This window comes from Stegodyphus dumicola, chromosome 10, assembly GCF_044657685.1.
Source record: "Stegodyphus dumicola isolate Sdum_Otavi_A_Nest chromosome 10, ASM4465768v1".
Classification (NCBI taxonomy): domain Eukaryota; kingdom Metazoa; phylum Arthropoda; class Arachnida; order Araneae; family Eresidae; genus Stegodyphus; species Stegodyphus dumicola.
Genome location: NC_140777.1, coordinates 94,936,688 through 94,951,112, shown reverse-complemented (window position 1 = coordinate 94,951,112; position 14,425 = coordinate 94,936,688). Strand labels below are relative to the sequence as shown.

Below are 14,425 nucleotides of genomic sequence, written 5' to 3'. Positions count from 1 at the left end.
ATAAAACTAATCATAAAAGTAATACATTAACATTCTAAAAAATTAGAAAATTTTTCTGCAAGTAGAATGTTAATAACTGAGTGAAAAATAGAAGCCTTTATATCAAAACCAAAGAAATAAAATTCTTAAACAAAAAAAAAAAAAAAAAGGAAAAAACGTTGTAGCTATTAGATAATATAATATAATATTTAGAAATACCTATGTAGACTGTAGTCTGATGCTGTAGTCAAAGTTGCTATTTTTAATTCTAAAAATTTTGAGTGGTATAAAATAGGCATATTTTACTTTCAATGCTGGGCATATACTGTAACTTTAAGTAATTAAATAATATTTATTTATTTATTTTAGTGACACGAGCAGAAATGAGACACCGGCAGATATTTTAAATTCTCTTGTTTATCTTGAACAATTTGTTGAATATGGTCAACTTCCTAGAAAGGTATATAAAATTTCAAACTTAATTTTTTCCTTCATCTTATATAACCGTTCTGCCCATATCTGAATTTGAGCTGTTAAAGCAAAATTTAATTTTTTCATTTCCAGGCTATCACAGCCCATATACCACCTCTACTCATAGATAAAGCTAGAAGCTAATATAAGAATAATTACGTACCTGGTATGAAACTTGCCTATCCTTTATATCATCTGATGAACATTTTATTTCTGTAATAAATCAGAAATGTATTAAGTAGAAATGTATGTAGATTGTAATTTTCAGAATAAATGTCTTGTTTTTATTATTATTATTATTATTATTATTATTATTATTATTATTATTATTTCTAAAACATTATTTCTTCTGTATTACACATTATCATATATTTTTATTTAATATAAAATTCTATAAAATTTTTAAGAAAAGTACATACATGCTCAATTTAGTTACCTTTTTTGGAAGGTGATTGGTACAATATTTAGTTGTAGGTGAGAAACAGCTTTTAGAATATTATCTGAAAATTTTGCTTATTGGCTTAAGTTCATGATTTGATTATTCTTAAGTCCAGCTTTAGAGATTCTTAAATCATCAGAATTAACTTAACTGAAAAATAAAATATATTGTTTGTAGCTAAATATTTCCATTTCTTTCAAATCTAGATTACTTTTAAAATTAATTGGGAGAAATTATTTTTGAATAAAAATCGTGCATTTTTTAACTGTGTAAATTGTTATGGTACAAGCATCAAAATATTATAATTAATTATATATGAATGTTGTAATAATTTGAAGTGTATTATTTATTAATTAATGATAACAAGGCATAATTTCTTTCCTCTGGTACTTTTACTCTCACTCATTATATGACTTACTCACCTATCATTACATCATTATCACTTTATTTATATAAAGGAAAACTGGAATTTATGTGATTACTGCATATTTCTTCAAAAATTCTGTCTGCTTTTTCTACTAGGATATATTAGACAGAAATTTTACAATTTATAAATCAAAGTATTGTAGTACTGTTGTAGCATAATAGTATCAGCAGTTAAAAGACATTTCCATCTTAATATCTATTTAAAAAACTGCTACTAAATTACATATTAACAAAGTGTATTTTTAGAAAAGACTTGCATGTAATGCTTTATAAACTGATATTAGCTTTTATCTTAAATTATACTTTTTAGCAATCTCTTATTCATTCCAGGCTTACTGTTCTATTATCCTGTATAACTTTATCAGAAATTTGATTTTATGTATAATACTTTAAATACAGAGTGTGTTCACAAATTTTTCTAATGATTTTGCAAAGATTTATATGTAAACAAACCTCAAAATTTTATTTTCTAATATATTGAATCTGATAGCCCTTTTGTTGCACAATCATATTATATTTTGATTTTCTTTTCTTAAAGCATCAAGGTTGATTATATATTCCATTCCTCCTTCACAATCTTCCAGAGTCCATCCAATGTTTTGGGATGTCGCTTGTAAAAAGCTTGTTTTAAAAGTCCAAATGCACAGAAATCCATAGGAGACACATGAGAAGATTTGCATGGGATGCATTTTAAAGGAATAGCTTCAATTCTGTTTCATTTCTCTTTTTTTTTTTTTTTTTTTTTTTTTTTCAAAAAATAGAGCAGTAGATTTAGAGGTATGGCTTGGAGCCTTATCCTCATGGAACTTAATACAGTGAAGATTGTTTGGATAAAGAGATATAATTTCTTCTTTAAAAATAGGTGTTAAAACATATTTCTGATAGTAATTAATTTTCACAGTTTTTCCTACTTTCCTTATTTTAAGTTTTCCGTTATAAGAGAATCCAATAATAACCATAAAACCTTTGGAAAAAGTTTTCTTATTTTCTTTGAACCAACATAATAAGTCTTTTTTTCTCCTCTTTTTCGGTTGTAATTATTAAATCGATCTTTTGCTATTGCAGTCAGTTAAGTATATCCAAACCACAACAATTGTAACTATATATTTCCATTTTTCATCTTTCAAATAATTTTTTTCATGCAGTAGTCTGCACATAGTCTTTCGCCGAGAAACATGTTTTGGCGTTAGGCAATGAACACCACGTTTTTTGTTTTGATTAGCTTTCAATCAGATTTTATAATTTTGTGTACAATTCCTGCAGAGATATTTAAAGATTTTGCAATAGCCGTTTGATGGGCTGTATTTTCCTTTAAAGCATGAGATGCGACTAGATTTAATAAGAGCTGTATGTGCTTTTTATTGCCTTTTTCCCAGTCAGACGTTGACGTGTTTTCCTTTCATATTAATTATGTCACTTATTTTATGTGTAGAAATATTAAAACCATGCTTTCACATCTTTTTTTAATAACTAATTAAGAATATTTCTCGTCAGACAGCGCAAAAATGTAGGCTTTGATCCATTGTTTGTTCCAGCCACATTTTAAAGAATGGAATATTTTTAATGCTGCAGACAATAATTAAACCTTATTGCAATTGGATGCCAGTCACATTTGTATTTTAAAATTAATATTTAAATTCATAGAGAAAATCAAAATCATTACAAAAATGAGTGAACACCCTCTGTATATAAAATTTTTGGAGTTGAAATTTCAAAGGCTCTACTATTTTCCCCTCTGCAATTATTGGTGTTGTTAATATAAAAAAGAATGTTTTCTTCTGAAATGTGTTCACTTGCACTCAGTGTCAAAACAAGCAAACTATTTTAAGCTACTCTTTAAAATAAAAAATCAATGGGGGAGAAGATTGCATAACATTTACTAATTAAACGAGCTGGGTACTGTAATATCTTGTTATTTAATAAATAAGTATAATTATTGTTGAAGTGGCAACGCCATATTTGTATCAAACCGTTACTCAGGAACGCGATATTTTATTAAAAAAAGATTAGTATTCTGAAGATTTTACAGCTAGGAGTAGGATGAAAATTTTGGCACTTAAGAATTGTATAAAATTTGTCTATCACCGTGAACTAGAAATAAAATTTATGTTCTACTAAGAAGATTGTCTGTTTTGTAAATTACTACAAAATACATTACAGTCTTAATAAATTGGCAGTTCCACCGAGATACTGGAAATTAGGAGTGCAATTATCAATTTCGATGGTGCTGGTCTCCTAATCCCAGAAATTTACTGAATTTTTTAGAACAAGTTTGCTTATACCAATTGCTGAGTTTGTTTATTTCAAGGAGAAATAGATGTAAGAAGTCTGCCGTTTTAAAGCCAGATTTGAAGCGGATTATTCAAAGGTTATCTTCTGTGCTTCTGTAACTTGCGTCCGAGAAAAATTGTCAAAAATAGGATATTGCTGATCTCTGAAGATAAGATCAACTTTTGGTTTTCTTAAAAAAGCTTTTATTGAATTTTAATACTTTATTTCAGAATTATAGTTTATCGTGTAAGATTTTGCTTAAAATAACTGACCCCAAAATTATTCAGCTTAAATTTATAATTAATATTCGTGGTAAAGAAGTATTTTGAAATTATTATTTATGCTTTACTTTTATTTGTATTAAAATTTTATGTTGATAATTGATATGTGTAAGCCATCCCGGCATTTATTTAAAAAAAAAAAAAAAAAAAAAAGAGAACTGCTAGCTGAGTTTTTGAATTTGTTGCAAAGCAGGCGCGTGAAAATAAGTAATAACGTCAAACTGACGTAGAGTGAATTGATTATACTGCAGAATTGGCAAAGTCTAAGTTCTCGCCATCCAGGCGTGGGGTAGATAGTAACGTCATCCCGACGTATTACAGATTGTATATTCTAAAAGTTGTATTGCCAAACTGGCAAAAATTGTTTTTGTTATCGCCAACCAGGCGTGGAGATAGATAGTAAAATCGTCAAACTGACATTGGTAAAATTCCATTGTATTGCCTAACTGGCAAAGGTGTTTATATAGTTATAGCTAATGAGGCTTGTGAATAGTGAGTTAAAACGTCAACCCGACGTAGTATTAAATTATTTTGTGCCAACCTGGCAAAGTTGTTTAAATAATTCTCTCCAATTGGTTAGTGTGAATTTCATATTCGAGAAATTAAATCTCGCCAGAAATTATATATTTTTAATACAAGTACGAGCTTTTAGATTGAATTTCAAAAGGAAGCCTATTAAAAGTAACTTGTGTCAACATGTCATTCTTAGCTAGGACTAAAAAACACGATTTAAAAGTACTAGCAGAAGAGTTAGGTTTAACCGTGAAACCTGAATTTAAGATTGCTCAGTTGCATAAACTGATTACTGAAAGTCCCGATTATGATGAGGAGTTTACTCGAGAACTACTGGCTGCAATTAGAGAAGAAAGGGAACGAAAAGAAGAATGCGAAAGAGAAGAAAGAAGAGAAGAACGCGAAAGAGAAGAAAGAGAAAGGGAACGCGAAAGAGAAGAAAGAAAAGAAGAGCTTGAAAGAGAAGAGCGAATTAGAGCCTTTGAGCTACAGAAACTTCAGCTGGAAGCAATGGCTGCCACTGCACAGCCGGCAGAAACTACACAGTTACCTGAGCAGCCTTTAAAAATCAGAATTCACGATGTCATGCCACGTTTCAACCCTAAAGAATGTGAAATAAGTTTATTCCTGGTGTTATTTGAGCATCAAGCTAAAATAATGAATATACCTGTTGAAAATCAAGTGACTCAACTTATTTCATTACTGCCTCCTGACATTGTTCAGCTTATTGCTAGAGAACCAGAAGAGGAAGCGAAAAAGTATGAATATTTAAAAACTTTACTGTTACAACGATTTAAATTGACTGCGGAAAAATTTCGACAACTATTTAATAAACACCAAAAATCTACTGAAAGTACTTGGTATGATTTCTACTATGAATTAAAAAATTATTTAGAAGGATGGCTTAACGGATTAAACATTAAAACTTTTGAACAGCTAAAAGATCTCATGCTGGTTGATCAAATAAAAAAGCGTACTTCTCCTGATTTCAAAGAACATTTTATGGATCAATGGACAACCATCATTTCACCTACTGAAATGGTTAAGAAAATTGAAGATTTTGAAGATGTGAGAAAAACAATAAAACCGAAATTTTCTACCAATCAGACTGAGAAATTTAACAAAAGATCATTTAAACCGCGTTATGATAATTTTGTGAAAAAAAATAGAGCATCCGCCTCATTTTAAGCATTCTGATAGATGGGATGATTCAAAATACAAGAAAGATCATCAGCAAAGGAATCAGTTCCAAAACAAAAACCAAGAAAATTTATATGACAAAAGATATCAACCACGTTGTTTCGAGTGTGGATCATATGAACATTTTAAGCCTCAGTGTCCTCGCTTAAAACCAAATGAAAAGGTAAATTGTGTATCTTCAAATGATGATTTGTTAGAGACATATACAATTAACGGTTTAGTGAATGGGTATGAAATGCCTATTCTTCGAGACACAGGTGCCACTGTTGATGTTATTTCTCGGTAATACATAGATAACGCAAAAATGACTGACAGGTCTGGGTGCAATATCTTTTAAATGACCATTTAGTTTGTCTACCGTTAGCGGAAGTTGAAATTAATTGCGAACTTGGTAATATAAAGACAAAGGCAGCTGTTGTTACAAATGATCCCAGAAGATATGTATTGGGTAACAAAACTGCACGATTGTTCAAAAATAAATAATTCTTAAATTTAGAAAAAAAAAATGCGGTTTTGACACGATCTCAAGTAAAAGGATCTCCTGAAGATGATCGAAGCAGAGAAATTGAAGTGGAGAAACTAGAAGAATTGACGTTTATTGACACTGACGAAGATATTTTACCGCAAGCTGATGAGGAAGACAAGGAAATTAAGAAAGTGATTAATGTTAATTCAAAGGAATTAATTGAATCTCAGCATCAAAGCAGAGATCTAGCGTCATTGCTTAACGAAGCTAAAAATGAAAATTCCAGCAAGACAAATGATTTCAAAGTAAAAGAAAATGGATTGTTGGTGAAAAGGAAAATAGATAAAAACGGAAATGAAAGGGAATTAATTGTTATTCCTGAAAAATATAGGGATCAAATTATGTCATGATAGCACATCTGGACATTTAGGCATCGTGAAAACTAAAGATAGATTAACAAGATACTTTTACTGGCCTAATTGCTATAAAGAAATAGAAGAGTATGTTAAAACTTGCGATCCATGTCAAAGAGTGGGAAAATCTAATGATAAAGCCAAAGCACCTTTGACTTTAGTACCAATTATTGCAGAAGTATTTTCAAAAATTAACTTTGACGCATGCGGTCCTTTACCAATAACACCGAATGGAAATAGATATTTAATTACAGCTATTTGTTTAGCTTCAAAATATCCGGATGCTGTACCTGTTCCTAATATTGGCACAATGTCAGTAATTGAAGCCATGTTACAAATATTTAGTAGAATGAGTTTCCCGAAAGAAATACAAACTGATCAAGGTACCTCCTTTATGAGCAATCTAGCTATAGAATTTGTAGAAAAATTTGGAATAAAAGTAACTAGAAGCTTAGTACACCATCCGCAGAGCAACCCTGTTGAAAGATTTCACCGAACAATCAAACGAATTTTAAAAGTTTTATGTATCGAAGCAGCCCCTGAGTGGGAGAAGCAAGTTCCCGCAGCTCTATTTGCTTTAAGAACAATAACACACGAGAGTACGGGATTTACACCTGCAGAATTAGTATATGGTCGAAATCTTAGAACACCTGTAACATTATTATATGAACAATGTATGAATCCTAAAGATGAAGGAAATAATGTTGTTGAATACGCTTTTCAATTGATAAATCGGTTAAAAAGATGCAAAGAGCTGGCTACAGAGAAAATGCTGGAAATGCAAACCAAAAGAAAGGTGTGGTACGATCGTAAAGCTATAAAAAGAGAATTCTCTGAAGGGGATTTAGTATTCAGTTGTATCAACGAATAAACCAAACAGACTAGCAGTTGAATGGAAAGGTCCTGGGAAGGTTGAGAAGAAATTATCCGAAACTAATTATGTTGTGAGTTTCGAAGAAAAAAATGACTTTAACCAAGTCTACCATGTTAACATGCTAAAACCCTATCAGAGACGAGCAGAATCGGTTAACCTTATGATTACAGAAGATCAATCTGAAATTGATGATATGGAGGAAAATTTCCCAACAATTGACTCTGAACCAACATTGTTTGATTTTGAGGACATCAAAGAAAACAGCTCCTTAAGTGATGAGCTAAATGAACAACAGATTCAAGAATTGCATGATATGCTGCTGAAGTTTTCAAAAATCTTTTCTAATAAACCTGGAAAAACTCATTTAATAACGCATGATATTCAATTGACAGAAAACACCCCAATCCACTGTAAACCATACAGAATGTCTCCTAGACAAACGGATATATTAAAAACAGAAATTGATAAAATGCTTCAGCATAAAATAATTGAAATAGGAGATTCAGATTACACTTCTCCTATGATTTTAGTAGAAGTAGCAGGGAGGGATCCAAGACCTTGTATCGACTATAGAAAATTGAATAAATTGACTAAAACACAATTCTTCCCCTTGCCTAACATCGAGCAACGAGTAGAAATGGTAGCAGGCGCAAAATATATAACTCTTTTGGATTTAACAAAGGGATACTGGCAAATACCTTTAACACCTAATGCTCAAAGATTAGCCACTTTTGTTACAAGTTTTGGCACATTTAGACCTCTACGGATGCCTTTCGGACTTAAAAATGCACCATTTTCATTTAGTAAAATGATGGCCGAAATCCTTCACGGTTGTGAAAACTTTGCTGTTCCATATTTAGATGACGTGGCAATCTTTTCAAACACCTGGGAAGAACATCTAAGTCACCTGAAAGCCGCTTTGTCCAAAATAAAGGACGCTGGTTTAACTATTAAACCAATAAAATGTAAATTTGCTCAAGATAGAGTAAAATATCTAGGACATATTGTAGGTCGTGGTATAAGAATGCCAAGTGAAGTGAAAGTAAAAGCTATTCTTGATTTTCCAGTGCCATCCACAAAAAGTCAAGTCAGAGCATTTTTAGGATTAGCGGGATATTATAATCATTACATTCCCATGTTCTCATCTATCGCAGCACCTTTAACAGAAACTTTGAAAGGAAACTTAAAGAAAGGGAAAATAAATTGGACAGAAGAGTGCACAAAAGCATTTGAAGAGCTAAAGGAGAAACTGTCTCAAAGGCCTATACTACATACACCTGATTTCAATAAGGAGTTTATTTTGCAAACTGATGCGTCAAACTCTGGTATGGGTGTCATTTTAGCTCAAAAAGATAAACGAGACAATGAACATCCAGTATTATACCTCAGTAAGAAGTTTAGAGAAACTGAAAAAAAGTACTGTACCACAGAAAAGGAATGCGCCGCCATAATATTTGCTGTAAAGAAAGTTCAATGTTATTTAGACGGGCATACTAAATTCCTCATCATGACCGATCATAATCCCTTAGTTTGGCTAAAAAATAACATGAGTCTAAATCCACGACTTATGAGATGGGCATTGGTACTACAACCCTACAATTACACGATCGTTCATAGAAGTGGTAAAAACCATAAAAATGTAGACGCATTAAGTCGTACTCCCTGGCCTGATTAAATAATTTGTTTCTCTATGTAGATAAAAAAAATATTTTGTTCCTTCCTCTCTTCCTCAGTGTATCTTATTATGTTATATCTCGTATTTCAATTCTGTATTGTGCTGATATTGTTGTTTTGAAAAAAAAAAAAAAAAAAACCGTAAGCTTTAATTTATAAAAATATAAATTAAAGTTTATCTGGAGAGGGGAGAGGTTGTAATATCTTGTTATTTAATAAATAAGTATAATTATTGTTGAAGTGGCAACGCCATATTTGTATCAAACCGTTACTCAGCAACGAGAGATACTGTTAAAAAAAGATTAGTATTCTGAAGATTTTACAGCTAGGAGTAGGATGAAAACTTTGCCACTTAAGAATTGTATAAAATTTGTCTATCACCGTGAACTAGAAATAAAATTTATGTTCTACTAAGAAGACTGTCTGTTTTGTAAATTACTGCAAAATACATTACACTACATAAGCTATTTGGGTTGACTATGTAGAAGATATGTATTCATATACTAGAAAGAGGTACCCCCAAAAATACAGTAGTCAAAAGTCGTTAATCCGGACTCGTCGGGACTTCGGCGATTCCGGATTATCGATTTTTCCAGATTATAGATCATCAGTTTAAATCTCGTAAGATGGCATGCACATATTCTAAAATTAAAAATATGAAACCGTAATTTATGAAATAAAGAACAATTATGATCTAAAGGGTATCAAAATTTGCAAAAAGAAAAAGCTTAATATTTATTTGTTTACTTTATTAAACATTTCTTTCAATGTAAGTTGTTTAAGTTTTGCTTCGTTTCATGTGATAATACTTTCTCTTTAATTCTATTAAACAGACATAATTTCTTGTTCAGTTACAAAGTTCCGCCGTTCAAGTCCTATAATTAATTGCTGTGTCAAGAACACCGACTAATTTGTCAATCGAAATTTTTTTGTTTTCAATAACCTCTGTCACTTTTCTTCGCTATCGGAAGCGAATTATAATGACGAGGAACTTGTTTTAAATCATATCAAAGACGAAGCATATCGAGATGAAATACTACATTTGGTAAGGAATTATAAGCCAAATAAAATAAAAACATCTGCGCTGAAGATAAGGATAGTGCTGACAAATCAACTTCCAATTCATTACGCGCCCGCCGCCGAGCAGCGTGAAATTGATAAACAGATTTCGGATTTCAAAACATACTTTCGCTTTAGATCCTGTACATATTAACAAATATATATCGGAAATTCTATTTGATATAATCGAAAGTTTAAGCTTACTTTTATAAAATTGCTCTTACAGTCTGCAAAAAATAATAAGCCGGATGCAATTCGAAAATTAAGGAACAACGCAATCATCAACATTAACTGAAATAGATAATTATTTAGCTTATACGTCCATTATACATAAAATGTGCACGCGAAAACGTATTCTGCACTTGCGCACACTCATATGCGCAGTCGTAAAAGGTCTTACGTGCACGCGTGAACGCCTCTGCGCATGTGTCAACGCGGCGCATGCGCAGAAAGTTTTTAGTTTTGATGTCCGGATTATAGATCATTCCGAATTATGGGTGTCCGAATTAACGACTTTTGACTGTATTATCAATAGTATTTTCAGGGTTGCCACTCAAACAAGAGAATGAAATTCTCTGACTTTTCCAGGTGTGTTTTAAGAAAATTCCAGTCTATCCACGTAGTGTGCGTTGGCTGTGTTGAAAGGTTAATTATGGTACTACTTGAAAACCCAAAGGTTTGCAATTTACATACATATTTATCCCCAAAGTATTACTTCTGTAACTATAACAGGAGTGAATTTAGAAGTTAAACAACAAAAATCAGTACAGTCAAAAGTCGTTAATTCGCACACCCATAATTCGGAATGATCTATAATCCGGACATCAAAACTAAAAACTTTCTGCGCATGCGCCACGTTGACACATGCGCAGAAGCGTTCACGCGTGCGCGTAAGACCTTTTACGACTGCGCATATGAGTGTGCGCAAGTGCAGAATACGTTTTCGCGTGCGCATTTTATGTATAATGGACGTATAAGCTAAAATTATCTAATTATCTAATTCAGTTAATGTTGATGATTGCGTTGTTCCTTAATTTTCGAATTGCATCCGGCTTATTATTTTTTGCAGACTGTAAGAGCAATTTTATAAAAGTAAGCTTAAACTTTCGATTATATCAAATAGAATTTCCGATATATATTTGTTAATATGTAAAGGATCTAAAGCGAAAGTATGTTTTGAAATCCGAAATCTGTTTATCAATTTCACGTTGCTCGGCGGCGGGCGCCTAATGAATTGGAAATTGATTTGTCAGCACTATCCTTATCTTCAGCGCAGATGTTTTTATTTTATTTGGCTTATAATTCCTTACCAAATGTAGTATTTCATCTCGATATGCTCCGTCTTTAATATGATTTAAAACAAGTTCCTCGTCATTATAATTCGCTTCCGATAGCGAAGAAAAGTGACAAAGGTTAATGAAAACAAAAAAATTTCGATTGACAAATTAGTCGGTGTTCTTGACACAGCAATTATAGGACTTGAACGGCGGAACTTTGTAACTGAACAAGAAATTATGTCTGTTTAATAGAATTAAATAGAAAGTATTATCACATGAAACGAAGCAAAACTTAAACAACTTACATTGAAAGAAATGTTTAATGAAGTAAACAAATAAATATTAAGCTTTTTCTTTTTGCAAATTTTGATACCCTTTAGATCATAATTGTTCTTTATTTCATAAATTACGGTTTCACATTTTTAATTTTAGAATTTCTGCATGCGATCTTACGAGATTTAAACTGATGATCTATAATCCGGAAAAATCGATAATCCGGAATCGCCGAAGTCCCGACGAGTCCGGATTAACGACTTTTGACTGTATTATATTTTCAAATTTTCACTGTGAAAATTTGAAAATATAATGCTGAATTTTGTTGTTTGACTTCTAAATTAATATTTGTTCGGCGTGTTATTGTATCTTAATTATAAAAGGAGTTGTTTTCTGTACTGAAGATTGAGATTAGAATTTGCCTAATCTGGATTAAAAAATGTCTTTTTTTTTTTTGCAGACATTTTGCAGCTCCAACGAAAGAAAGAAATCTGTTTAATGATATTTTTAAATAAATTCAGGTATTTTATATTTATTTAGCAGCATACATAAGCAAAAAATATGTGCATTAAATTTCGTGATGGTATGTTATCATACTGCTAGAATAAGTTTCAGGAGTATGCTAGAAAAAATTGCCTGAAATTTAAAAGTATTATTAGCTAATAATAAATAAATTTAGAAGGAAGAAGCCACATTAAATGATACGAATAACATTAAAATAAAGTTAATTACTAAAAGATTAAAAACTGAATTACAATAATCAATGATATTTTGGCGAATGTAGGTGTATTAAATGGTTATCCTAGATGGCTGATTACTATTTTTTATTTTACTGCAAAATGACAAATAAGGCATTTTTTAAAAAGAAAAAAAATATGTAAAATGATTTTCTAGTAAAATGGTATACAGTTTGTCTTTGGCACGATTTTGAAAATTGTCGCCAATACCAAAGTGACCCGTTTACTGCTCATCATAAATGTCTGATTTACTGCTCATCGTAACGTTGCCGAATCCTCCGTGTACCGTATACTAGAATTAAAATAATTTTGTTTTATATGAGAATGAGAAGGTATTTTCTTGTTCAACATGCACTGCACATCCACATGCAATTGTCGAGATTACAGCAAACCAAAGTTGCTGGAAACTTGGTTTGCCTTTCTAAAAGACAATCTGATTTGAGCTGCAAAAATTGGTTATATGCCAGCTTCCCAAATGACACTCATGCAATACATAATTCGCTAAGAAAGTGACTGCTTCCAACATTGGCGTAAAAATCACTTTTTGGAGGGGATCGTCGTATGAAATTCCCTGACTTTTTCAGATTTTGACTAAAATATTTAAATTCCTTAACTTTTTTAGTCAATTTTCGAATTTCCTGACTTTTTGCAGTTTTTCAGGTTTTCCAGGGTAGTGTGGCAATTGAAGTACCATTAAGAATATATCTGAATTTGTTTTTAGAATTTTTGGTTTAATTGATTATGCAAAGCATGCAAGGGTTATCTGTCTAAGAAGAGGGATGCTTTGTGGAGGACTTTCTAGGGAAAATTGGCTCATACACATGTTATATATGGGAAAAACCACAAAACGCCCGTGCAGCCAGCCTGTTTGGTAGATTTCGAACTCCAGAACTGAACTACCAATGTTCAGTGACTTTACTGCTCACCGCTGGTGTGCTGCTGTATAAAGATTAACACTATGTTGGGCGCATTTGATCTGCTAATCAAGCACCTTTGTTTGCCCTGCCTTCTTCAAATTTCATCATTTCTTCTCCATCCGGTTAGCTTCCTATCTTCTAGTGCCACTGGCAGTTGTAAAGTCAGTCGGTGAATATATTTCTTCATTTCCAGTTGATATATGGAATGATCTAATAGGCTCATTGTGTTTGATTACGTTGCAATTTGACAAGTAAGTTTTCTGTGATTTTTTAATACTGTATCACATTTTTTCAGTTAGCGATTTCATATAATAAAATATTTATGATTATCTACAAAACTGAGTGTGTTTTTAGACTCTGACTTTTCAAGCACAGTGCACTTTATCATGTCATGAATTGTAAAATGTTTCAATAATTTAAAATATTGCTTATTACGAAATTTGACATTTTCATAGTGACATTATAAATGATTCAGGCTTCAAAATGTCAAAAAAAATTTTTGATTTAAGAAACCCTCAAGACCTTGAAGAAATTCACTGTTTATTGGAGGCATCAGATGAAGAAGATGAGGATGTCAAAGACGAAGTCAAAATGATTCAGAAAATGGTGTAGAGGAATGTAAAAAGGGATCAGAGACAGATCAAGAGGGAAGCGAAGAAGATGACATTGAAGAAAATACTGACTTTCATTTTGGGACAAAGCCAGACTACAAATACTGCAGTAATTTTGGCTTCAATAGTGATGGTAATGTTTTGGTGTCCTACATTTTAAGAAAAAAAAGAACCCTTCTTATTTCATCATTGCATGATGAAAGCTATTTATCTTTGCTAGTGCGAAAAACAGAAACCAGAAATAATCAGTTTCTTCAATGAAACCAAGTTAGGAGTAGATATTGTAGATAAAATGTACAGTTCATATAATATGTCTCGGAATGGAAAACAGTGGGGCATGGTAATCTTTTTTACAATGTTAAACACTTCAATCAATTCTCAGATCAAGCATGTTGGTAATGGGTACACAGCACTTAAAAGATGGTTGTTCATAAAACAACTGTCTAGAACTTGTGCTTGGATAACTTGCTCAATGAAATCTGAAGTCTGTTGGAATGCCAGTACACTTAACAACAAAAATTAAAGAGATAACGCTCCCAACTAA

The 14,425-nt window shown here is 31.7% G+C and overlaps 2 protein-coding genes across 4 annotated transcripts in view; one reads left to right on the top strand and one right to left on the bottom strand.

Moving 5' to 3' along the window:
• Strump (WASH complex subunit strump) overlaps positions 1–743 on the top strand; it is a 272,405-nt gene extending 271,662 nt beyond the window's left edge. For both annotated transcript variants that reach the window (XM_085825272.1, XM_085825271.1), the window contains 2 exons: positions 349–439; positions 544–743. In XM_085825272.1, coding sequence (XP_085681398.1) covers positions 349–439; positions 544–594 — 142 coding nt within the window. In that variant the 3' untranslated portion in view covers positions 595–743. The remainder of the gene's footprint in view (positions 1–348; positions 440–543) is intronic.
• Positions 1–14,425, bottom strand: part of LOC118179705 (gelsolin, cytoplasmic-like) — a 301,004-nt gene that overhangs the window by 46,552 nt on the left and 240,027 nt on the right. The gene's annotated exons all lie outside the window — the stretch shown is intronic.